Genomic DNA, 25,260 nt, shown 5'->3' with positions numbered 1-25,260 from the left:
TCCCAGAGACTTTGAGGAGCTGCCACTCCTGCTCTGGACTGCCTACTGTCAGAACACTTTTAACTGGAAGGGAACTAAACTACTCCGTATACAGGGGAAAGGTGGTGGGGTGTTATTCTAACGTCCTGAAGTGATCCTAAAAACCAAGAATCCAAGCCTAGAGGGAATGAAGCAGGCCAAACAACACAGTATTATTTTTTTCCAAACAAATTTAATTCTTTTCCAGCCCCAAAGAAGGGGATAAATCTAAATTTTAAAAATAAAAATAAAAATTGCTCAAAAACCAAGCCATTAAAAATTTAAGCCCCCTCCCTTAGCAATAAATACTGAAATGATATGTACACATGAGGCTCAGGAAGGAGGCAAGAACAGGAACTTTGGGGACTCTGTCCCATGGCAAGATCCCAACACTTCTACCAATTCCATGCTCTTTGCCTAAAACATAGAAGAGCAATGAAAGAGGCGGGAGAGATATACCAGGAGAATGTGTGGCCCCAGAGAGAGCTAGAACATGATAACAGGAGAGAAAGAAAAGACACAAAGAGTCTTACAGGGCAGAGGAAGGAAAAGTTATCTAAAACATCCCCCCCGTTCCGGCTGAGCCACTGGATGCGGCCGGTCCAGCTGACGAGTGCCCTTGAGCTTGTCTCCGTGCCTCTGCTCCCTCTTCGGCATGCAGGGTAAGGGAGGTCATTCACACTGTGGCCGAGATGCCACTGTGGCAGCAGCCTGGCTGCTGGAGCCCTGAGGCTTCCCATTCACCACCAGCAGGAGGGGCGTCTCTACGCGGACACTGGAAAAGGAATAGTCCTAGAAAAGACAAACATACAGAGGTTCGTTACAGACCCTAAGGTGGAACAAATTCCAACACAGGGGATACACCACCTGTGACAATCTCCTCCTCTCTCCCCCCTTAGTATATGGCACCCTTTACCTCCATCTCACATTCAACAAAGCTGAGCTAACAAAGGAGATATACACTGAGTGGCCAGATTATTATGATCTTTGAACGCATAATAATCTGGCCACTCAGATTATTTATTGTATATCCTATATAATAAAAGGCTAATACGCAAATTGTCCCCTCAACCAGGAGTTCAACCAGCAGGCAGGCCGGCCAACCGCCCATGTCCCCTCCCCCTGGCCAGGCTGGCCAGACCCACCTATGCACGAATTCATGCACCGGGCCTCTAATACACACGGACACACACACACACAGACACACACACACACACGCAGACACACACACACACACACACACACACACACACACACACACACACACACACTGAGTGGCCAGTTTATTATGCATTCAGAGATCATAATAATCTAGCCACTCAGTGTAATTTTCCCAAAGTTTTTAACCTTCAGAAGGAAAACCGGGGGCAGGGAGGGTGCCAGTAGTGTCACTACAAGAATGCGACAATTCTGACTCAAAAAAAGACAGGTTCCTGGCACTGGCTAGCAAAGGATGCCACCAGCTCTCACAGAATCTGCCCTTCCCACAGTGTTTGCTGACAATTATAACTAGATATACATAGTAGCCAGCCAGGTGGAAATGCTGCGAAACTCTCAGTTCAAGGGTTTGTAAGGCCCTAAATTGACCTGTCAGATATAAATTAAGTTACTTCTCCCTTTATATCAGGAGGAAGAGACAGAATGTGTGGTTTAGAAGTTCTCCTAATAACAGAAAAGAATCAGCTCATTTCATCAGTTCAAATGTACTTTAAAACCTGTTTTTAAAAGATCTTCATCCAAAAAAGATTGTTCCATTGTCGACGGTGAAGGAGGCTTAAGTCAAACTACAGAGGTAAATTAAACAGTTCTCACAAATCAATTTTTAAAAAATTTCCTAGCAGTACTATGGGCACATGACCAAAAAAAAGTCAATTTATAAAAGGTATATAAATAAGATAGCTCAGTTGGTTAGAGCGTCATCCCAATATGCCAAGGTTGCACATTCAATCCCTGGTCAGAGCACATACAGTATCAACAAATAAATGCATAATCAGTGGAACAACAAATCAATGTTTCTCTCTAAAAATCAATCAATAAATTTAAAAAATTTTAAATAAAATAAAAAAAGTCAATAGAGGAGATGGAAAAAAGATGGCGACCGGCAGGAAGGTAGGGAGAGAGAGAGTGTGAGTGAGGAACCCATAGAGGAGAGTGTAGACGTGTGTGGTGTGTGTGTGTATGAGCTAGGGTCAGTTAGATTCTGTAGGTCTTCCAAGGGGCTGCCTAACCAGGCAGTCCTAGACGGCGCCCGCGCACAAAGTGGACACTTCTCGGCGGCTGGTGCAGACGCGGAGACCACGCCATCTTGAGAAACAGAGCTGCCTGAGACTAGGATTCTGGCTTCAGACACAAACCAGGACCCTGCAGCCACTGGGGACAGAGAACTGCTATCACAGCTTCAGACCAACAAACAACAAGAATCCAGACTTCCGGGCAGCAGATTTCCATGAGTCAAAGAGCCTATCCCCCTCCCCGCAGGCTCGCGGATAGCGCCATAGTAACTGATAGACCCGCCCCTCGCCCAAGCTGCAGAGCGCCCGCGCACGGACGCGCTCCCCTTTAAGGAATTTGGCGCGTGGGACAGAAGCACAGAAGCAGCTCCCCTTCTGGGAAATCTGACAGCGCACACAGAGGGCTCCCCTTCGGGGAATTTGGAGGAATTTGGCTTGCAGGACACAGCTCCCCTTTAGGGAATCGTAGAGCGCGCACAGAGGTGTTCCCCTTTGGGGAATTTGGCGCGCAGGACGGACTCCGCCACCCTTCCGGGACTCTGGGAGAGTGCACGGAGGCAGCTCACCTTCAGGAAATTGAGAGTGTGTGCCCTAGCCGGTTTGGCTCAGTAGAGAGAGCACACATAGGACGCAGCTCCACTTCAGGGAATTTGGCATGCTGGACACAGCTGCCTGGGATCCCTGACTCACAGCGCATTCACACTAAGAGCCAGCGACCCCAATTGTTGGTGCATGCACACACAGGGACCCTGATTCTCACGGGGCAACAGAGACTCTGACACTCGAGTCTTGGTGCAGACACAGGGAAACTCTGACTCCTGGCACATGCTAAGGATCTCATTTTCGGCACATACCAACAGTGTGGTGCAGACAGGGCCCCTGATTCTAAATGTGCACACGAGACCACACGGAACACTGGGGACACTGACCCTGGGCAAGTCTGGTTCCCACCAACCAAAGGCAGCCACACGTCCTAGTGTCAGAGCACTTCAGTGAAACTCGGGTGAAGCGAAGTCCCCACAGCACATGGCCCAGGTCCACGCAAACAGAAGCTTGAGCTTTCTGGTGATAGTCAGAATGGGGAGACGAAATAACTCACAGAGGAAAGAAAATGAGGAGTCGCCAAGAAAGGAAATTAGTGAAACTGAAGCTTGCAACATGACCGAAAAAGAGTTCAGAGTAATGGTTGTGGAATTTATACATCGGATGGATGAGAAAATCAACAACTTATGCAAGAATCAGGAAGAAATGAAAAGTGATATAGCTACAATCAAAAACACCATGGAAAGTTTCAACAGTAGACTAGAAGAAGCAGAGGACCGAATTAGTGAGTTAGATCAGGTACAGAAACAAGCTCAATCTGAACAGCAATTGGAGAAAAAAATTAAAAAGCAGGAGGAAAGCCTAAGGGAGCTTCGGGACAACATGAAATGAAGTAACATGCGTATATAGGGCTGCCAGAAGGACAAGAAGAGCAGCAGGGATTAGAAAATCTATTTGAAGAAATAATGACAGAAAACTTCCTGGATATGGGAAAGATAAAAGTTACGCAAGTAAAGAGAGTCCCAAGCAGGATCAACCCCAAAAGACCCACACCAAGACATGTCATAATTTCAATGGCAAATATAAATGATAAAGAGAGAATCTTAAAGGCGGCAAGAGAGAGACAGAGAGTTACCTACAAAGGAACACCCATCAGATTGTCAAATGATTACTCATCAGAAACACAATAAGCTAGAAGTGAATGGAAGGAGGTATACAAAGTGTTGCAAAGCAAAGGACTGAATCCAAGAATACTATATCCAACAAGGCTATCAATCAAAATTGAAGGGGAAATCAGGTCATTCGAAGACAAAAAAAGGCTCAGGGAGTTTATCACCACCAAACCAGCAATGCAAGAAATGCTAAAGGAAATACTGTAAAAAGAAGAAATAAACAGGTAAGAAGGAATACAGACAAAAAAATAGATATGACTACAAACAAATACCTGTCAGTAATAACTTTAAATGTAAACAGACTAAATGCTCCAATCAAAAGACATCGAGTGGCTGAATGGATAAAAAACATGATCCATATATATGCTGTCTACAAGAGACCCACCTCAGAACAAGAGACTCACACAGATTGAAAGTGAAGGGATGGAAAAATATCTTTCAGGCAAATGGAAATGAAAAAAAAAAAGCTGGGGTAGCAATAATTATATCTGACAAAATAGACCTCAAAGTAAATGCCATAACAAGAGATAAGGAAGGTCACTTCATAATACTAAAGTGAGAAATCCAACAAGAAGAAATAATTCTGGTAAACATATACGCTCCCAATATAGGAGCACCCAAATACATAAAAAAACTCCTGGAGGATATCAAGGGAGAGATTAATAGCAATACAATCATAGTAGGAGACTTTAATACCCCACTATCACCATTGGACAAATCCTCTAAACAATATATCAGCAAAGAAACAGCAATCCTAAATGACTCACTAGACCAGATGGAATTAATTGACATCTTCAGAACATTTCACCCCAAAGCCACAGAATATACATTCTTCTCAAGTGCACATGGGTCATTTTCAAAGAAAGACCATATGCTGAGTCACAGGCAAAGTCTCTTCAAATTCAAGAAGATAGAAATTATATCAAGCATCTTCTCAGATCACAGTGGCATAAAACTGGAAATCAACTACAATAAATACAATCCAAAGAAATCAAACACATGGAGACTAAACAGCATGCTATTAAACAAGGACTGGGTCACCAGAGAGATCAAGGAAGAAATAAAAAACATCATGGCAACAAATGACAATGAAAACACAACAATCCAAAATGTATGGGACACAGTGAAAGCAGTCTTGAGAGGGAAGTTCATAGCTCTACAAGCCTATTGCAAAAAAAAAGAAACAATGGTAATAAATTACCTAACCCTACAACTCAAAGAGTTAGAAAAAGAGCAGCAAGAAAAGCCCAGTGTAACCAGAAGGAAGGAAATAACAAAGATCAGAGCGGAAATAAATGACATAGAGACCAAAGAAACAATACAAAAGATCAACAAAACCAAGAGCTGGTTCTTTGAAAGGATAAACAAGATTGATGGACCTCTAGCCAGGCTCACCAAGAAGCAAAGAGAGAGGACCCAAATAAACAAAATCAGAAATGAAAGAGGTGAAATAACAACAGACCCCGCTGAGATACAAAGGAGCGTTACAAAATACTATGAACAACTCTATTCCAACAAACTGGACAACCTGGAGGAAATGGACATATTCCTAGAAAAATATAACCTTCCAAAAATCAATCAGGAAGACTCTAAACAGCTCAATAGGCCAGTAACTATGGACAAAATTGAAGCAGGTCATCAAAAAGCTTCCGGCAAACAAAAGCCCGGGGCCTGGCAGCTTCACAGGAGAGTTTTACCAAACATTCAAGGAAGAACTAAAACCTATCGTCCTCAGACTATTCCAAAAAATTCAAGAGGAAGGAACACTTCCAAGCTCCTTCTATGAAGCCAGCATCACCCTAATACCAAAACCAAATAAAGACAACACAATGAAAGAGAATTACAGACCAATATCCCTCATGAACATAGATGCCAAAATCCTCAACAAAATTCTAGCAAATCGGCTCCAGCAGTACATCAGAAAGATCATACACCATGACCAAGTAGGATTTATTCCAGGAATGCAAGGATGGTACAATATCCGCAAATCCATAAATGTGATACATCACATAAACAAATTGAGAGATAAAAATCACATAGTCATATCAATTGATGCAGAAAAAGCATTTGACAAAATCCAACACCCTTTTTTTGATAAAAACTCTCAACAAGGTGGGAATAGAAGGCTCATACCTCAACATAATAAAAGCGATATATGATAAACCCACAACAAACATCATATTCAATAGACAAAAACTAAAACCATTTCCCCTAAGAACAGGAACAAGACAGGGATGCCCACTCTCACCACTCTTGTTTGACATAATACTGGAAGTATTAGCCATTGCAATTAGACAAGAAGAAGAAATAAAAGGCATCCAAATTGGAAAAGAACAAGTAAAGCTGTCTTTATTTGCAGACGACATGATATTGTACATAAAAAATCCGAAAGACTCCGTCAAAAAACTAATAGACTTAATAAATGAATTTGGCAATGTAGCAGTATACAAAATTAACGCCAAGAAATCTATGGCCTTTCTATACACCAATAGTGAACTTACAGACAGAGAGACTAAAAGGCAATCCCATTTACCATCACATCAAAAAAATTAAGATACCTAGGAATAAACTTAACTAAGGAGGTAAAAGACCTATATGCGGAAAACTACAGGACACTGAAAAAAGAGATAGAGGAAGACGTAAACAGATGGAAGAACATACCATGTTCATGGATTGGTAGAATCAACATCATTAAAATGTCTATACTACCCAAAGCAATCTATAGATTCAATGCACTCCCCATTAAAATACCAACGGCATATTTCACAGACCTTGAAAGAACTCTCCAAAAATTCATCTGGAATAAAAAAAGACCCCGAATAGCCACAGCAATCCTGAGAAAGAAGAATAAAGTAGGAGGGATCTCAATACCAGACCTCAAGCTGTATTACAAAGCCACTATTCTCAAAACAGCCTGGTACTGGCACAAGAACAGACATATAGATCAATGGAATAGAATAGAGAATCCAGATATTGACCCAAACCACTATGCTCAATTAATATTTGACAAAGGAGGCATTAACATACAATGGAATCAAGACAGTCTCTTCAATAAATGGTGTTGAGAAAATTGGACAGATACATGCAAAAAAATGAAGCTAGATCACCAACTTACACCATACACAAAAATAAACTCAAAATGGATACAGGACTTAAACATAAGATGGGAAACCATAAAAATACTAGAGGAATCCACAGGCAGCAAAATCTCAGACATATGCCAAAAGAACTTCTTCACCGATACTGCTCCTAGGGCAATGGAAGCTAAAGAGAAAATAAACAAATGGGACTACATCAAAATAAAAAGCTTTTTTACAGCAAAAGAAACTATCAACAAAACAACAAGAAAGCCCACTGTATGGGAGAACATATTTGCAAATGGTATCACTGATAAAGGTTTAATCTCCAACATCTACAGGCAACTTATACAACTTAATAAAAGGAAGATAAATGATACAATAAAAAAATGGGCAATGGACCTAAATAGAATCTTTTCAAAAGAAGACAGAAGGAAGGCCAAGAGACACATGAAAACATGTTCAACGTCACTAATTATCCGAGAGATGCAAATCAAAACAACAATGCGGTACCATCTCACACCTGTCAGAATGGCTATCATCAACAAACGACAAGTGTTGGCGAGGATGCGGAGAGAAAGGAACCCTCGTGCACTGCTGGTGGGAATGCAGACTGGTGCAGCCACTGTGGAGAACAGTATGGAGTTTCCTCAAAAAACTGAAAATGGAACTCCCATTTGACCCAGTAATCCCACTCCTAGGAATATATCCTAAGAAACTGGGAACACCAATAAGAAAGGATATATGCACCCCTATGTTCATAGCAGCACAATTTACAATAGCTAAGATCTGGAAACAGCCTAGGTGCCCATCAGCAGATGACTGGATCAGAAAACTATGGTACATCTACACAATGGAATACCATGCTGCCATAAAAAAGAAGGAATTCTTACCATTTGCAGCAACCTGGATGGAATTGGAGAACATTATGTTGAGTGAAATAAGCCAGTCAATGAAAGAAAAATACCACATGATCTCACTCATTTATGGATAATATAGAACATTATAAACTGTTGAACAAAAAGATAGATACAGAGGCAGTAAAGCATCAAACAGTCTGTCAAATTACAGCAGGAAGGTTAGGGAGAGGTGGGGAAGATAAGAGATCAACCGAAGGACTTGTATGCATGCATATAAGCATAACCAATGGACGCAAAACTCTGGGGGTGAGGGCATATATGGGAGTGGGGGGGGGGGGCAATGGTAAGATATGTACACATATAATACCTTAATAAAAAAAAATTGAGAAAAAATAGTCAATAGAGATATAATAAAATGTTCAACCTCACCAATAATCAAGAAACCAAAGCCAAACAATAGTGATGCTATATTTTTCACATAAAATCAGCAAATAACTTTTCAAAGGTTTCTACAATGAGTTGAGAAGAAAACTACAGGGAAACAATTACATGCACTTTTGGTATTAACTGGTGCAACCTTCCACAAAATTATTTGGCAATATGTATCAAAAATCTTTCTGCATACCCCTTAGGGCCAGGATTCTACCTTAGAAATGCATTTAAGAAAATAATCATGGATATGGGCAGATATAAAAATATTATAAAAATATTATAACATCATCCAAGAGATGCAAATCAAAACAACAATGAGGTACCATCTCACACCTGTCAGAATGGCTATCATCAACAAATCAACAAACGACAAGTGCTGGCGAGGATGCGGAGAAAAATGAATCCTCGTGCACTGCTGGTGGGAATGCAGACTGGTGCAGCCACTGTGGGTAACAGTATGGAGTTTCCTCAAAAAACTAAAAATGGCCGAAACCGGTTTGGCTCAGTGGATAGAGCGTTGGCCTGCGGACTGAAGGGTCCCAGGTTCGATTCCGGTCGGGGGCATGTACCTTGGTTGCGGGCACATCCCCAGTGGGGGTTGTGCAAGAGGCAGCTGATCGATGTCTCTCTATCATCGATGTTTCTAACTCTCTATCCCTCTCTCTTCCTCTCTGTAAAAAAATCAATAAAAATATATTTTAAAAAAACACACAAAAAAACCCTCAACCTTAAAAAAAAAAAAAAAAAACTAAAAATGGATCTCTCATTTGACCCAATGATCCCACTTCTAGGAATATATCCCAAGAAACTAGAAACACAAATCAGAAAGAATATATGCACCCCTATGTTCATAGTAGCACAATTTACCATAGCTAAGATTTGGAAACAGCCTAAGTGCCCATCAGCAGATGACTGGATCAGAAAACTATGGTACATCTACACAATGGAATACTATGCTGCGGTAAAAAAGAAGGAATTCTTACCATTTGCAACAGCATGGATGGAACTGGAGCATTATGCTAAGCGAAATAAGCCAGTCAGAGAAAGATAAACATCATATGATCTCACTCATTTGTGGAATATCCTATCTAAAAATAGAGTAACATGTAAATTACCATCACTCCGCTACGCCCACGATTGGGCGGCGGGAGGCTGGGGGGCGGGACTCGGGGTGGCCTATCCGGCCATTGAGAGGCACGGATCCGCTGCCACTGAGGGGGGCTACCCTGCTGTTGAGAGGCGCAGGGGGCGGGACTCCCGCCCCCTGTGCCTCTCAATGGCCAGATCCGCGGCCGCTGAGGGGGCCTCCCGCGGACACCCAGCTGCGCCTCTCAACGGCAGGGTAGCCAGGTGTCCGCGGCAGGCCCCCTCAGAGGCCGTTGAGAGGCGCAGGAGGCGGGAGTCCCACCCCCTGCGCCTCTCAACAGCAGGGTAGCCCCCTCAGTGGCCGCGGACCATCAAAAGTGGGGGAGCTGGGTGCCTGTCTGCTCCGGCACCAGGCCTTTCAGAAGCCTCCGCTGAGCCGGAGGCTTCTGAAAGGCCTGGTGCACCAGCGGATAGGCACCCAGCTCCACCGCGAAAAGCGAAAGCGTGTAAGGGACCCTACACGTGCATGATTCAATCATGCACTGGGCCTCTAGTAATGAACATAAACTGATGAACAAAAACAGATCCAGAGACAGAGAAGCATCGATCAGACAGTCAAACCTCAGAGGGAAGGTAGGGGAGGATGGGGGTAAGGGGGAGAGATCAACCAAAGGACTTGTATGCATGCATAGAAGCCTAACCAATGGACACAGACACCAGGGGGGTAAAGGCATGAGCAGGTGGCGGGGGGGGGGGGGGGAGGAAGAGGGGGCGAATGGGGAAATAAGGACACATATGTAATACCTTAATCAATAAAAAAATAAAAAAATATTATAACAGTAAAAAGTTGGAAATAATCTGGATCTGTGATCAGCAAATTTTTACTGTAAAGGGCCACATAATAAGTATCTTAGGGTCTGTACATTATGAGGTCTGTCACAGAACTATTCAACTCTGACACTAGTGCAAAAGCAGCCACAGACAATAGTAAACAAATGAGTGTGACCTATTTCAAAAAACTTTACTTATGAACACTGATATTTGAAATTCCTGTATCACAAATTCTTCTTCTTTTGATTTACAAATACAGAAGTTATTCTTAACTTAGAGGCCATACAAATATCAGGCAGTGAGCCAGATATGGTCAATGGCACCGTAGTAAATATTTTTATATCTGCCCATATCCATGATTAGGCCCACCCCTGACCTAAATGGTAAAAAACTGGTTAAATACCTACTCTCAGTGAGTTTTTATGAGGATTAAATGAGCTAGTGCAGGAAATAAAACTTAGTACAGTGTCTAGCAGTCAGTTAAGTGTTCAGTAAATTTTAACTATCATCATCATCTTCGTCACCATTTCTATGTGTCAATTTAGACCAATGTTGTAAAAGTTTAAAAACACAGGAAATGTTCACAAACATTTGCACATAATAGTCTATTCATGATTAAAGTTACACATATAAACATGTGTATATATATTTATCAAAAACAAAAGAACTGGAGGTATACACACCAAACTGTTAACAGTAATACCTCAGTGACAATATTTCAGTCCATTTTTTTTTTAATTTGTTTTTGTTTTTTCTTTTTTTATTTTATCTTTATTGTTGAAAGTATTACAGTTGTCCCTTTTGTTTGTGTTTTTCCCCCATTAATCCCCTCCACCCCGAACCTGCCCCTTAGGCCTTCACCAATCTATTGTCTGTGTCCATGGGTTATACATATAAGTTCCCTGATTAATTACTCCCATCCCACCCTTCCACCCCCACCTTCTAAAATTTATTTTGAGATAAGTGACTTATAACATTATGTAAGTTTAAGGTACACAACATGTTGATTTGATAATTCATATTTTGTAGTATGATTACCATCCTGGTGTTAGCTAACACCTCTGTCAAGTCACATAATTATCATTTCTATTTTGTGGTGGGAACAATTAAGATCTAGTCTCTTAGCAACTTTAAAGTTTATACTACCATTTTTGTCAATAATCACTAGTGCTGTGCATTAGATCTCTGGGACTTATTTATCTACTATAAGTTGGTACCCTTAAACAACATCACCCCAATTCCCCAACTCGACAGTAACCACCATTCTACTCTGTTTTCTACAAGTTCAGCTTTTTTAGACTCCACATATAAGTGATATCATACAGTATTTCTTTGCCTATTCAGTCCATTATTTTTCATTCTTTTTTTTTTAATATATTTTATTGATTTTTTGCAGAGAGGAAGGGAGAGGGATAGAGAGTTAGAAACATCGATGGGAGAGAAACATCGATCAGCTGCCTCCTGCACACCCCCTACTGGGGATGTGCCCGCAACCAAGGTACATGCCCTTGACCGGAATCGAACCTGGGACCTTTCAGTCCGCAGGCTGACGCTCTATCCACTGAGCCAAACCGGTTAGGGCTATTTTTCATTCTTTCTGTTTACCAGTAGTTTCCCTTTTCAGTAAAAATTACATATATATGTTTACTAGTAAATATATAATACCATACACACAAATGCATCCCTTTACATATTTTTAAGAGATAAACTTGGCCCCACTTTCAGAGCCTAGCATGTGAGAAAGAATCCTCACCATCACCCACCTTTCCCTTGTGCTGAATTCGGTGAAGCCGAAGGCTGGGCTCAGGAATGGCTACGGAGTCCCCGATGAGCACTCCCCAACTCTGCACCATGTTATACACCATCACTGCACAACAAGGGCCATCTGAATCCACCAGGCCAAATGTACTGCCCGGTTCAAATGAGTTAAGAGGAGAGGGAAAAAAAAAAGAAAAGTGGGCAAGAAAGAACAGAAACAGCGGTGTTTTTAAATACCAATAAAATAAACAAGTGATTTTTTAGTAACTTATCTAGAAAACCTATGATCGGTACCATCATCCACTATGGACATCGGAGTCCTCATTTATCTTAGATAAATAATATCTTTAGAGAACATGCACATGACTCATCGATCTGTCACTTTGCCAAGAATTAGGACACATGCACACTGAGACCATTCGACAATCCTATATAATAAAAGGCTAATATACAAATTGAGCTAACGGTGGAATGACTGGTCACTATGATGTGCACTGACCACCAGGGGGCAGATGCTCAACGCAGGAGCTTCCCTCTGGTGGTCAGTGCGCTCCCACAGAGGGAGTGCTGCTCAGCCAGAAACCCTGAGCTCACGGCTGGCTAGTGCAGCAGCGGCAACGCTAAAGATGTCCGACTACCAGTTTAGGAGCAGGCCTAAGCCAGCAGTCGGACATACCCCGAGGGCTCCCGGACTGCAAGAGGGTGCAGGCAGGGCTGAGGGATCCCCCGAGTGTACGAATTTCATGCACCAGGCCTCTAGTTATTAATAATGAACTAGCTCAAAATGTTCATTACTAAACATTATTTCCTGGTCTATCAGTTTAACTACTACAACCTTTATCAAACTCTCTAACCATAACTGTCAATTTAGTTTAATTCCACAAACTTTTACTGAATATTATATGTCAAGCATTGTGCTTAGCAGTAAAACACCAATCCAGCTATGTGAGCTAGCAGTCTAGCAGGAGTCAGACAGTTAAACCAACACCTACAGTACAACTGTGATAGGTGCTAGAATAACTTTTCCCTTGTGACGAATTCAGTAAAGCAAATGGTTGGACATGGGAACTCAAGGAGAAATGTCGAAATCAAAAAGCAAGAAAGGTTTCCTTAAAAGGACTGAATCTTAAAGAAATGAAAAATAGCTGGGTCAAAACAGGAAAACAAATCCTCAATGATGAGGAAAAGAACAGGGACTGCTTGGGAAGGAACACAAGAGAACATCCTGGAAGTGAGTGAAGGACCAAGGAGCGAGCCCAGCCTGTGTGGCTCAGTGGTTGAGTGTCAACCTATGAACCAGGAGGTCATGGTTCCCTTCCCGGTCAGGGCACATGCCCGTGTTGTGGGCTCAATCATTCCCTTGTGGGGCATGCAGGAGGCAGCTGATCAATGATTCTCTCTCATCATTGATGTTTCTATCTCTCCCTCCCTTCCTCTCTGAGATCAATAAAAATATTTTTTAAATTAAGAAAAAAAGACCAAGGAGCGATGGCACTGATAAAACCCTAATGTTTCAAGAGTTAAAAATTTTCTAAATGAACATTCTTAACTCATTTCCTCTGCTAGACTATAAGCACCCTTAGTTTGAGTCCTTTACATTTCTCTCTCTTTTTTTTTATTCTCTATAGCACATAGATGTTCAATAAACATCTGCTGAAACAGTGAAAAATGGATGGTACAGAATCTACAGAGATTGTCAGACATCACCTAGACAATACCTGCTCATGGGACAGCCAGAGAAGGGAAGCAGAACTCACTGACCTGTGCCCACTAATTGTCTTCTACTGTCAGAGAAAGGCCAGGAAGTGGCAGTACTAGTTCCGAGGATAAAGAAGAGGAAAGGCAAAGATAAACTCACAAGGGGACTTTCTCCTCTGTGGTGAGGCTGAACACCACCTTCCCCAGGACCACAGCACCACTGTTCACACCAGGCTGCAGTGCACTCAGCGGCTTGAGCTCCAGGGTCACCTTCTGCCCAGAGGCTGACTGATAGCGCCCATCACCACAAGGGCCTAGATGGGCTGGGCGCAAGCTTCCCAGCATGCTCTGCAACTTTTTGGTCTTCACCTTTCCCTGCCAAGGAAGGGGAAACAGATTAGAAGCTAGGAACTAGTCACTCCCCTGGAGAGTCTAGTCCTTCCCTCCCACCTACCACTTCTATAGGATCACTACTACCAAAGCCTATTCTAGTCTTATTTTACTGACGTACAGCAGAATAAAGAAGTAGGATTCAGCCTTTAGACATCTTTACCTTGCTCTCAAGGAGGCTGGTTAATCTATTCAAGAATTCCAGGAGTTGTTGCTCTCGCTGTTGAGGTTCTGGCCAGGCAGGGTCCAGCACTGCAGCTCGAGAGAAGCCATCCAGGGCCTCCCCATAATTCTCTTCGTATTTATGTAACTGCATAAGAAGTAACCCAAAACCTCCCAATTATAAGTATTTTTAACACAAACTATGCTGGGGGGAAGTAATGGCATAATGGATTAGAAACCTAATAAACTGTTTTCCTATCCAGTTTTTTTCCTGTGCTACAATGAACATCCTGAAGAGATGGTAACACCTTAACATCCTTTTACCTGACCACGGTAATCACAACCCCAAAGATGGTGTCATTTCAAAGAACCCAACTTCCAAACTCTAAAACAGTTAGAGTTGGGTCATTCTATTTTTATAAGCATTTCAGAAGAGTCTTCTAAGCTGCCCCCCATTCCCTATGTACCCTTCCACACCCTCACCCCCTTCTCCTTTCCCTCCAGTGACGCCACCAGCTACTGAAGTTAAACTGAGCTAGTTCTTCCTAGAAATAATGTTACTGTTACTTTTCTCTTGCAGTCTGTACCCAACCTTGTTCCTATGAATACTCAGTTATCCTCACAGGCTAAGACCTAAATTTGACTTTCAGATGACCTCCACCCCACAGCCACAGGTCTTACCGTTGCCCTGTTCAGATGGAGATCAGGATTGCTGGAGGCTGTCCTGTCAACCTTCTCCTACAGCCGGATAAAAAGATCATGAGTGGATCCTGTCTCAGTCTTACGGATGGCCACGCCCAGTATGTCCTAACCTCCTCTCCCTGAAAATATTCAAGTTTCTTCCTTGTTACCTATACCCACACTGATACATAGTCATTGTTTGTGTGGTACATTACACAGCCCCTGAAACCTCAGGATGCTAGGGGTTTTGCATGTGTGTGAAACTTTAAAAATGATTATAATTTATCTATACAATAGTATAAAGAGAAGAAATGTGTGAAAGCACTGTCATAAAAAAATTTTCAATAGTGAGATGATGGTATAAATGAGGAAAGCCTACAAAAGAAATTATGTCAATTTAATGCTTTTCCTCTGCCCATAAGCCCAGCTCCAGACACAGGCAGAATCATGTTGTATGTCCCCTTAAAACACACATTGAAAGTAAAATCTGATTCTCTAATATAAATAGATGGCCAGAAACCACATGACAGTGCAGACAAATGTGCTGTGAAGAAACTGCTGATGATGTTTATGGCTATGTTCATTTTGTTTTATTATTATTTTTTTAATCCTCACCCAAGGATCTGTTTATTGATTTGAGAGAGAAAGAAACATAGACATGAGAGAGAAACCCTGATCAGTTGCCTTCTGTATACACTCAGACCAGGGATCAAACCTGCAATCTAGGTATGTGTCCTGACCAGGAATCGAAACCGCAACGTTTTGGTGTAAGAGACAATGCTCCAACCAACTAAGCTACCCAGCCAGGGCTCATTTTATTTATTTTTATTTTTTAAACTCTATTCATTGCCTGGCACAATGCAAAAGCACAAACAGCAGGAATTAAAACTGTTTAAATGCTTGGTTCAAATATGTTTTAAAATGCAAGTTTGGGTGAAGAAATGAAGAGTTAAAAGTAACTCTTTAGCAGAAGCCAAATATAAAATTTTAAAGGAAGTACATACAACCATAAACATTATTTTTTAAAATATAAACATTAACCAAGTTAAGAAATTAGAGTAAAAAATAATTCCTCTGCCTGAAAGTTCAAATTGAAAAAAAACCACAGTCCTTAACTTGCAAATATAAATATAAGGTAGCTGTATTCTTTACTCTGCCATACAGAGCAAAATAAGTAACGGCAAGTTAAAAAGCAATTCTGTGTCAAGAGAAACAAGAAAGCAAACGAGCCCTAGCCAGTTTGGCTCAGTGGATAGAACGTCGGCCTTCGGATTGAAAGGCCCCAGGTTCAACTCCGGTCAAGGGCACAAGCCCACATTGCAGGCTCGATCCCCATTGTGGGGCATACAGAAAGCAGCTGATCGATGATTCTCTCATCATTGATGTTTCTATCTCTCCCATCCTCTCTGAAATCAATAAAAATATATTAAAAAGGAAAAAAGAAAGCAAACGAAGAAAGGTGAGTATAAGGCCTAAATAAAAAGTGCTCAGAAGACCAATGTGAAGCTTTCAATAATGAGCAACCAGGCAGTCAAGGCCTGAAGAAACCCCAGTGCAGGTGGTTACTGATTAAACATGGCCTGAACGCCTAAGCAAAGCACAAGCTCTAGTGCAATAGTTCCTAGGAAGTGATGCTAAATGGGTTGTACGCTGTTTTCTATTTTAGCCTGTGGGAAATCCAAAGCCATAGTATGTAATGGTCAATGTGGGGATAGCATTTAATTTATACTTAAGATTTAGGTTTAATTTTTCTTAAAATACACACACAAATTTAATAAGCATTATTTTAATACTAGAGGCCTGATGCACGAAATTCATGCAAGGGGCTCGGCCCTCGCAGCCCCGGCTTCGTCTGGAAGAACATCCAGTCTAATTAGCATATTATGCTTTTATTATTATAGATTTTTTTTCCCATTTAAAAAAGATGAACATGTTGGCATGGGCTCTGTGATTTGGATACATGCCTTTAAAAAGTCTAGACAGCTCAAGGAGCTATCTAGCACTAAGGCACCACACTGCAAGTGGTTACTAATACTCAGGGGATAAGCAGAAATGTCGCCTCTATAGACACAGCTTTGCAACACCACACACATCGGATGCCAGCAAACAGTGCCCATCCTACTTGCTAAAGAGCCACAAGGAAGACTGAACAACACTCTTGTTTCTGTCTCTATTCATCTGGCCAGGGCGACCATAAATACTTACTGCTTGGGCATAGGCACTGAGGGCTTGCTGGGAGATCTTAGGATTCTGGCCAGTATTGAAGTAAAGAGAAAGGTATGCATTCCCCAGAATATCTGGAAAAGAGACACAGGGTTTACATTATGCATGTGAGGAACTTGGAAGTTACCACTCCATCATAGTAAGAAAAAGTTGAAGAAACAAAATAATCACAACTCTTCTTGGATTCATTAGAGGGGACAACACCAGGCAAACCACTGCCCCCAAAATTGGAGCGACAGACAGGTAAATACAGGGAGTTGTGGTGTAAAGGAACAGAAGCTCACAAGCTGCCACAGGAAACAGTGCTGGAGTATGAGAACCTGAACTGATGAATTACTGGAGGCTCAGCATGCACAAGTCTGGGAGTTAAAAAATGCAGGGGTCTCAGCCATAAGGGGAGCCCCACAATATTTTGAGATCCACCTCCAGGAGTTAACCAGATTCCCAGAAGTATCAGTGAAAAAATCCCCTCATGCTTTTAGCAGAGGGATTGTAAAAGGAACATTCTGAAATATGTTAGAGCACTCTGGTTTTTTTGTGTTTTTTTTAAATATATTTTATTGATTTTTTACAGAGAGAAAGGGAGAGGGATAGAGAGTTAGAAACATCAATGAGAGAAACATCGATCAGCTGCCTCCTGCACACTCCCAACCGGGTATGTGACCGCAACCAAGGTACATGCCCTTGACCGGAATCGAACCTGGGACCCTTGAGTCTGCAGGCCAACGCTCTATCCACTGAGCCAAACCGGTTACTAGGGCAAGCACTCTGTTCTTAAAAGTAAACACGGACAGCCCTCAGGAGAAACTAGTTAACCAGAATCTAACCGACCTGAAGAAGGGAAATACCCAATTCCATCCCACTCTAGCCATCCTGCCCCACCTAAGGGAAGAAAAAAAAACTGAAACAGCGGTGGAGCATCTCAGAGCCAGCATTTAAGATAAGATCTGTTTGCCCTAGCCAGTTTGGCTCAGTGGATAGAGTGTCAGCCTGCGGACTGAAGGATCCCAGGCTCGATTCTGGTCAAGGGTACATGCCCAGGATATGGGCTCAATCCCTAGTAGGGAGCATGCATAAGGCAGCCAATCAATGATTCTCTTTCATCATTGATGTTTCTAGCTCTCTCTCCCTCTCCCTTCCTCTCTGAAATCAATAAAAATACATTTTAAAAAAGAAAGATATGGCACTAGCCAGTTTGGCTCAGTAGACAAGAGTGCCAGCCTGCGGACCAAAGTGTCATAGGTTCAATTCCAGTCAAGGGCACGTACCTCTGTTGCAGGCTGGCCTGTGTCCTGGTCAGGGCGCGTACAGGAGGCAACCAATCGATGTTTCTCTCACATCGATGTTTCTCTCCGTCTTCCCCTCTCTCTTTCACTCTCTCTAAAATCAATGGAAAAATATCCTCAGGTGAGGAAATAAATAAATAAACAAACAAACAAATAAATAAAATCTCACAAAAGAAATATAATATTTAAAAAATAAAAAAGATACGACCTGTTTTGATCACCCTGAAAAGTCTATTAGAAAGCCTGGCACAGCCCTGCCAGAGTGGCTCAGTTGGTTGAGCATATCGACCTGTGCACTGAAGGGTTACCGGTTCAATTCCCAGACAGGGCACATAACCTGGGTTGTGGGTTTGATCCCCAGTTGGGGAGCATACTGAAGGCATCCGGCCGATGGATGTTTCTTTCTCTTTCTCTTTCTTTCTCTCTCTCTCTCTCTCTCTCTCTCTCTCTCTCTCTCTCTCTCTCTCTTCCTTCGACTCTCTAAGCATGTCAAGTGAGGATTTTTTTTAAAAAAAGGCCTGACACAAACTACTGATGACACTATATTTAGTACACCCCAAATACCGCTGGGATAAAGAGGCAAACATAGACCTAAAGGAGAAAGGTGAACAGCCCTGCCTTGCTTATGTGGAAACATAAAACTCCTCTCTTGAATGAAAAGATTCAAGAGTTCGTAGAATAGTGGCTCAACAAAATACCTTTCGGGCTTCTTCAAAACAAAGATGCCCTGGCTTCACAGTCAGAGGCAGACTCCATAGGTGGGCTCCAGATGACTCTGGCTACATGGTTGAGAACCACTGCTCTAGAAATTGGGTGGAGATATTTGAGAGCACTCACACCAGGAGCGGCCATCGTGGACATCCATCTGCACAGCCAATTTAGCCTGTCGGACACTGTCCATGACGTGGCGAGAATGCTCATCTCCAGAGTCAGTCCGCAGCTGGCGAAGCACCATTGACAGGTTTTGAAGGGAGACTTTGTTCTTGCACTGCAAATGGAGAAGACACATACTCAACCTTCCTGATTCTAGTTCCCCTTTCCAGATCTATTCTATCCCCATCTTCTTCTGAATCTGTTTTGTCATCAGGGGTTCTGGTCAAGATGGCAGCGTAAGTAAACACAGTACTCGTCACTTCCCACAACCACATCAAAATTACAACTACAATACAGAACTACCACCCTCCAAAACAACCTGAAATCTAGCTAACGGAGGTCCTACAACTGGGAATTAAAGAAGAAGCACATCGAGACTTTGTAGCTCAAGCACATCATGGTAGGAGGGGCAGAAACTTGGGATGGAATCACAGAACCAGCTGTTCCACACACACACATGTTGCAATTTAAAATCAGGAGAGATATCATGGCTGCGGAGGTTTCCTTGAGGAGTGAGGGGTCCCAGCCCCACACCAGCCAAGGGTTCCAGTGCTTGAAGAGAAGTCCCCACAACTTCTGGCTATAAAAAACAGTGGAGATTGTGGCTGAATGACAGGGAGGCTAGAGGAGTCCCAGGCAGTTCTTCTTAAAGGGACTGCACATGGACTTACTCAGACTCACTCACTTCCTCTGAGCTCCAGCACTAGAGCAGCGGCTTGAAAGGAACCTGGGACATTTGGGGAGGGAACTAATTTGCCTAGAATCAGAGCAAGAGCTGGAGGGGCAGCTTTCTCCCAGACAGAAGTGCTGGCAGAGGCCAATGTTCCTTTGCTGAACTCTCCCTCTGCACAGAGCCAGCAGGCAGGTGCCAAATCTGAATCTCCATCAACCTGGCTCACACTTTTTGCCCTGCCGTGGTGATTCCCGGGGACCTCTGCCCCTCCCTACTTGCAGGCTCATCCAAGCCATTTCCAGTGGCCTTTCATACAACTGGTCTCTCTTGCCTCATGCTTCAGTCTTTCTTGAAATCTCTCAAACAAGCAGCAGCTGGCCTCAGCATGCCCCGCACCTCTCCATAAGTGGCCCCAGGCCAAGCACTAGCGGCAGCACACTTTGGTTCACAGCTTGGCCTCTCCTGGGCACCTCCAAGCCCAACACAAGCAGCAGTCATCTGCAGATTGCTTTGTAGCTCATGCTGGGTGGCCCCAGGCAGGGCACAGGCAGTGGCTAACTTTGTACCTCCCAGGAGGCTCCAGAGCCAGTGTACCTGGTGGTCAGCTTCAACCACACCAGATTACAACCCTACCACCTCCACGAGTGACACCCTCAAGGGGCAGACTTAGTGAGCACCAAAGCCCCACTGAAGCACGTTGGCTCCTGCACAGCAGCTCTTCCACTATAGTTGCAGCCAATCCTCGCAACTGACTGACCTGGGGTCAATCCCTCCCAGTGTCACCAACATCAATCAAGGCTCAACTACAATAGGACAGTGCACACAGCCCACAAACGGGCACACCTGGAGTGCCCAACTCAGGTGACTTGGGAGGCTGAGCCACTGGGCTCTAGAGGACACCTACCTCACAAGGCGATTCTACCAAGTCCAGGAGACATAGCAGATCTACCTAATACATAAATCTGTTTTGTCATCTTAATTCTTATTGCCATGTGTATCTTAGACCCACATCTACAAGGATCAACTTGGTTAACTTTTCATCTACCCCTGAACCTGACCCCATCATCTTCCTTTTTCAGTCCCCTATCCTTGTTTTCCTCATTAAGGTCTGTTCCCCCTCCCTTCCTCCTTAATGATTCTTTTCTCCTAGTTCCAATATAGTTCTACTCTGGTATTCATATCCTAGGGAGATGCATAGAACCAAAGAAATCCCATCTGTGTTTTCTGAGTGGACAGTGGTCAGCTCACATGGGTGAGGGCTCCTGAGAAGCAGGTGTGGGCAGCTGCAACATCCCCTTTCTTCCAGTACACCTCCCCCAGCTGGTTCCAGGCTTCCACCAGCTTGGGCTCCAACTTCACAGCCTTTGACAAAAGCTCCTCAGCCTTAGGGCTATAGTCAGGAGTCACATTCAGTGCCTTCCCAGTTAGCATCAGAACCTGTGCTTTGCCCTGGACAGAACCTAGGAGAAAGAGAAAAAGATAGAGGAAAGTGGAAAAACCCAGGCAGTCTTACAGATAAGACCAGAACACTTTCTCTCAAGGAATAACCCCACATCAGATCTAGAAATAAAATATCTGAGGAAAATCTTTATGAACAAACCCCTTATTGAAAGCCTACCATAGGCAGAGAACTATGTTATATAATCAGGTAACAAAGAAAGCACTATCCCTACCTTTGAGGGGCTTATAATCTAGCGGAGAGGACAAAGCATATATGTGAAAAATTAAAACAACAATGAAAAGGAGCATGTACTGCCTGGACGGTGTGGCTCCAGAGATTGACCCATGAACCAAGAGATCACTGGTTGGATTCCCAGTCATTGCACATGCTCAGGTTGCAGGCTCCATTCCCAGTAGGGGGCATGCAGGAAGCAGCCGATTAATGATGTTTCTCTCTCTATCCCTCTCCGTTCTGTGCTCTCTCTCTCTCTCTCTCTCTCTAAAAAAAAAAAAAAAAATCAGTCAAAACATGTGCATACAATCAATGAATGGGCTTTAAAAGGTAAAAAAGAAAAAAAGACCTTCCAGGTAGCCAGGTAGGAAAATGATGTAAACAAAAAAAGGTATGAAACATGTGGCATGTTCATGGGAGAATGCATGATCCAACCTGAATGAAACAAAAACTTCCTCTGTAAGTATGCCGTCAGAGATAAGGGTAGGGAAAAAATAGAGTCAGAAAATGGAGACTTAGATACCAGGTTAAGGGGTTTAGAGTTCAACCATTCAATAGTAGCAATCTTTGAAGACACTTAAGCAAAGAAGCAAACAAAAGGATAAAATTAAATGCTTTAAGTAATGCTTTAGAAAGATAATGGCCACAGTCATTAAGTAAGTTCATTTGGAAGTAAAAAAAAAAAATTAGAGGCAGAAAGGTCAGTTAAGAAGATCACTGGAATAGTTCAAGCAACAATTATGTTGTTTTATTTCATGGCATTTACTATAATCAAACTTTAGGAAAATTAGAGGACTGAAAGGTTGCCATCCTGCAAGGGGTAATATTTTGTTGTGCCATGCTGTAGCAGCCACAAATAGGATATCCCAGAGTACACAGAAAGAGAAAAACCATATCACATGTCAGTGATGGGCAAGGGGTTGCATGCTCTTTTGGAACTCATACCCACGACTTCCTTCATCTGCTGCAGGGTTTTCTCCATCTCCTCCCGCACATCCTGTTGCTTCCTCCCAGCATCCTCAACACTGTGTGTATCGAAATAGCAGTCTCGAAATGAATAGAGTTGATCCACCAGTTCCTAGGAAGCACAAGGATGGTTCGATTATGTAGAGAGAACACCAGACAAGACTTAATTGAATGAATTAAAGAATAGTCCCTGTCGCTAACAAATAGTACTTATGTCCTATACTTAATTTAAAAGCCTACCCAGAACAAAGAGAATGGACCAGCACCCTGTGCATCCGTGCTTTCCAAATTTTATTGTGTATATTATTTCCAGGACCCGGCCTGCAGAGATTCTGATTTTAGTAATTTTAGCAAAACTCAAAATACTGCATTTTAACAAGCATTCTAGATGACTGTAATAAAAATGGTCCGTGAAACACACTTTGAAAAATACACTTTTCCCTTGTACCCTAAGATGTCTATAAGAATGAAATCAAAGCTTGCCACCATTCCCATGGATAGCAACATCACTATTCTTTTCTTCTCCTCTATCCCATATAATATATATATATGTATATATATGTATATATATATGTATATATATGTATGTATGTATACACACACACACACACACACACACACACACATATATATACACGCATACACACATACACACACACACACACTGAGTGGCCAGATTATGATCTCTGAACGCATAATAATCTGGCCACTCAGTGTGTGTGTGTGTGTGTGTGTGTGTGTGTGTAGAGAGAGAGAGAGAGAGAGAGAGAGAGAGAGACATCCATGCACACAAACATATACACACTAATAATATTTCAGCCAGTCATACTAGGAAATAAAGTTCAGTTAATCCGAATCGACTGGAAGTAAAGCTCACATTCTAAAAAGTGTTTATCATATAAATCTGCTCAAAAAACAACAACAAAATCTCACCAATGTTTAAATTTTTGCATGAGAGACTTTAAGCAAGTTACAAGCCTGTCACAGGTCTAATGTTTAAATTACAAGCTGTTTTATAACACAAAAAACTGAGTTTCTGTGATTTAAGAAAAAAATCTTGGGTCATTGAAAGAAAGATAAGAGTCAAGTCAGCGAGTTAGCTCCTACCTACCTAGTACAAAACACAAGTCCTATTCAAAACTGCAGTCACTGTGGACTGGGTGGAGTCTGGACCCCTCTGCATCAGATCCCAAAGAATAACAAAACCATGAAGTACTAAAAGGAGTAACCAGGACACAGGCGGTGCAAGCCATTACTGTGATTATTGCCAATTTCAAAGCAGAGAAGTGAGAAACGGCCTTTGTGGGGATCAAAACAGCTCCTGGAAATCTGCCATAAACATGTGTACGCAATTTGTTATGGGTGGATCGAGGAGGTGGAAAAAAAGCTTCCTAAGAATGTGCAGGAATAAAATTAGGAGCAACAAATCATCTTCCATACAGGACAGAAATTAAGTCAGGTCCGCGCCCCTCCCCTGGCCGGAGAGGCTCCCCTGGCCCGCGGCGACGGCACGGTGGGAAGTTGTTAGAGTAACCACACCGACGCACGCGGCGTCCTGGAGGTGCCAAGGAATTCGCAGGTACTGCATCAACTGGGCTCCCTGCGTCTCCCGGATAACAAAAGCGCATTCAGGTTTTATCCTACAGCCCACCTGCAATTTCTGCAAGATCTGTTTGCCTTCTTCCTCTTCATCAGCCATCGTTTCCTGGACACTCTCGGCTACTCCGCCCCCAACTTTATAACCAGAGAGAGTCATACCTACGCTCATCATGGAGCCACAGCGACATCTAGGGCGCTGGAGGCTTGCCTGCACCTAAGTAGAGGAGCTGGTTTCCAAGGAAGGATATCGCTCCAAACCAACTTAACCCAATGCCTCAAGATCAAAGGAGATGCTCTCTAATCACGATACAGTTCATAAACTTAATTTCTAACATCCTAGAAACAATCTGTTCTCAGCTAATTGCATGTACTGTATATTTTCGTCTCATTTTTTCCTACTTATTTATGCCCAGATTATAATACCCCCAAAAAGAAGACAGGTTGAGTGTAGATGCCTGTGTTACAAATTTAAAATTTGAAGGAAATGTAGTACAACTTTACAGTGATTTTCTATGTATGAGGAATTTATCATTTTGAACACACTATCCTAATAAATCTACTACATTTGGGGTAGTATGAAAGCCATCACTAATATACTACTGCTAGAGGCCTGGTGCACGAAATTCGAGCACTCGGAGGTGGCGGAGGGTCCCTCAGCCGGGCCTGTGCCCTCTTACAGTTCGGGAGCCCTTGGTAGATGTCCAACTGACAGCTTAGGCCCGCTCCTTGCCAGCTGTAAGCCTGGCTCAGAGCTTCTGGCTGAGCGGCACTCCCCCTGTGGGAGCACAATGACCACCAGGAAGCAGCTCCTGCGTTGAGCGTCTGCCCCCTGGTGGTCAGTGTGCATCATAGTGATTGGTCATTCCACCATTTGGTATATTTGCATATTGGCCTTTTATTATATAGGAAGATATTAGTGCACAAATAATGCTTATTGACAGACTATATATCCAGGATACATAAGAGACAATGAATGTCTCTGAAGAAGGAAATAGTGGGACTGAGAATTGTTGGTAGGCAAACAAAATT

At 42.7% G+C, this 25,260-nt stretch overlaps 1 protein-coding gene across 2 annotated transcripts; it reads right to left on the bottom strand.

Annotated features, from left to right (window-relative positions):
- Positions 1-179: 179 nt before the first annotated feature.
- On the bottom strand, positions 180-24,388 carry TTC5 (tetratricopeptide repeat domain 5; the record flags this gene model as incomplete). 2 transcript variants are annotated; one of them, XM_079768281.1, is made up of 10 exons in its annotated part: positions 188-810; positions 12,014-12,158; positions 13,867-14,081; positions 14,260-14,406; positions 14,940-14,996; positions 17,145-17,236; positions 19,286-19,436; positions 21,243-21,454; positions 22,612-22,744; positions 24,284-24,388. In XM_079768281.1, 10 exons carry the CDS (start codon positions 24,386-24,388, stop codon positions 691-693), a joined length of 1,377 nt encoding a protein of 458 aa, XP_079624407.1. In that variant the 3' UTR covers positions 188-690. The 2 variants fall into 2 exon arrangements, with proteins under 2 accessions (XP_079624408.1, XP_079624407.1); XM_079768282.1 differs by lacking the exons at positions 17,145-17,236; positions 22,612-22,744; positions 24,284-24,388 and having other exon boundaries at positions 180-810; positions 21,243-21,427.
- Positions 24,389-25,260: the final 872 nt, after the last annotated feature.

This window comes from Cnephaeus nilssonii (genome assembly GCF_951640355.1).
Source record: "Cnephaeus nilssonii genome assembly, chromosome: 4".
NCBI lineage: Eukaryota > Metazoa > Chordata > Mammalia > Chiroptera > Vespertilionidae > Cnephaeus > Cnephaeus nilssonii.
This window is presented reverse-complemented; position numbering and strand designations above follow the sequence as displayed.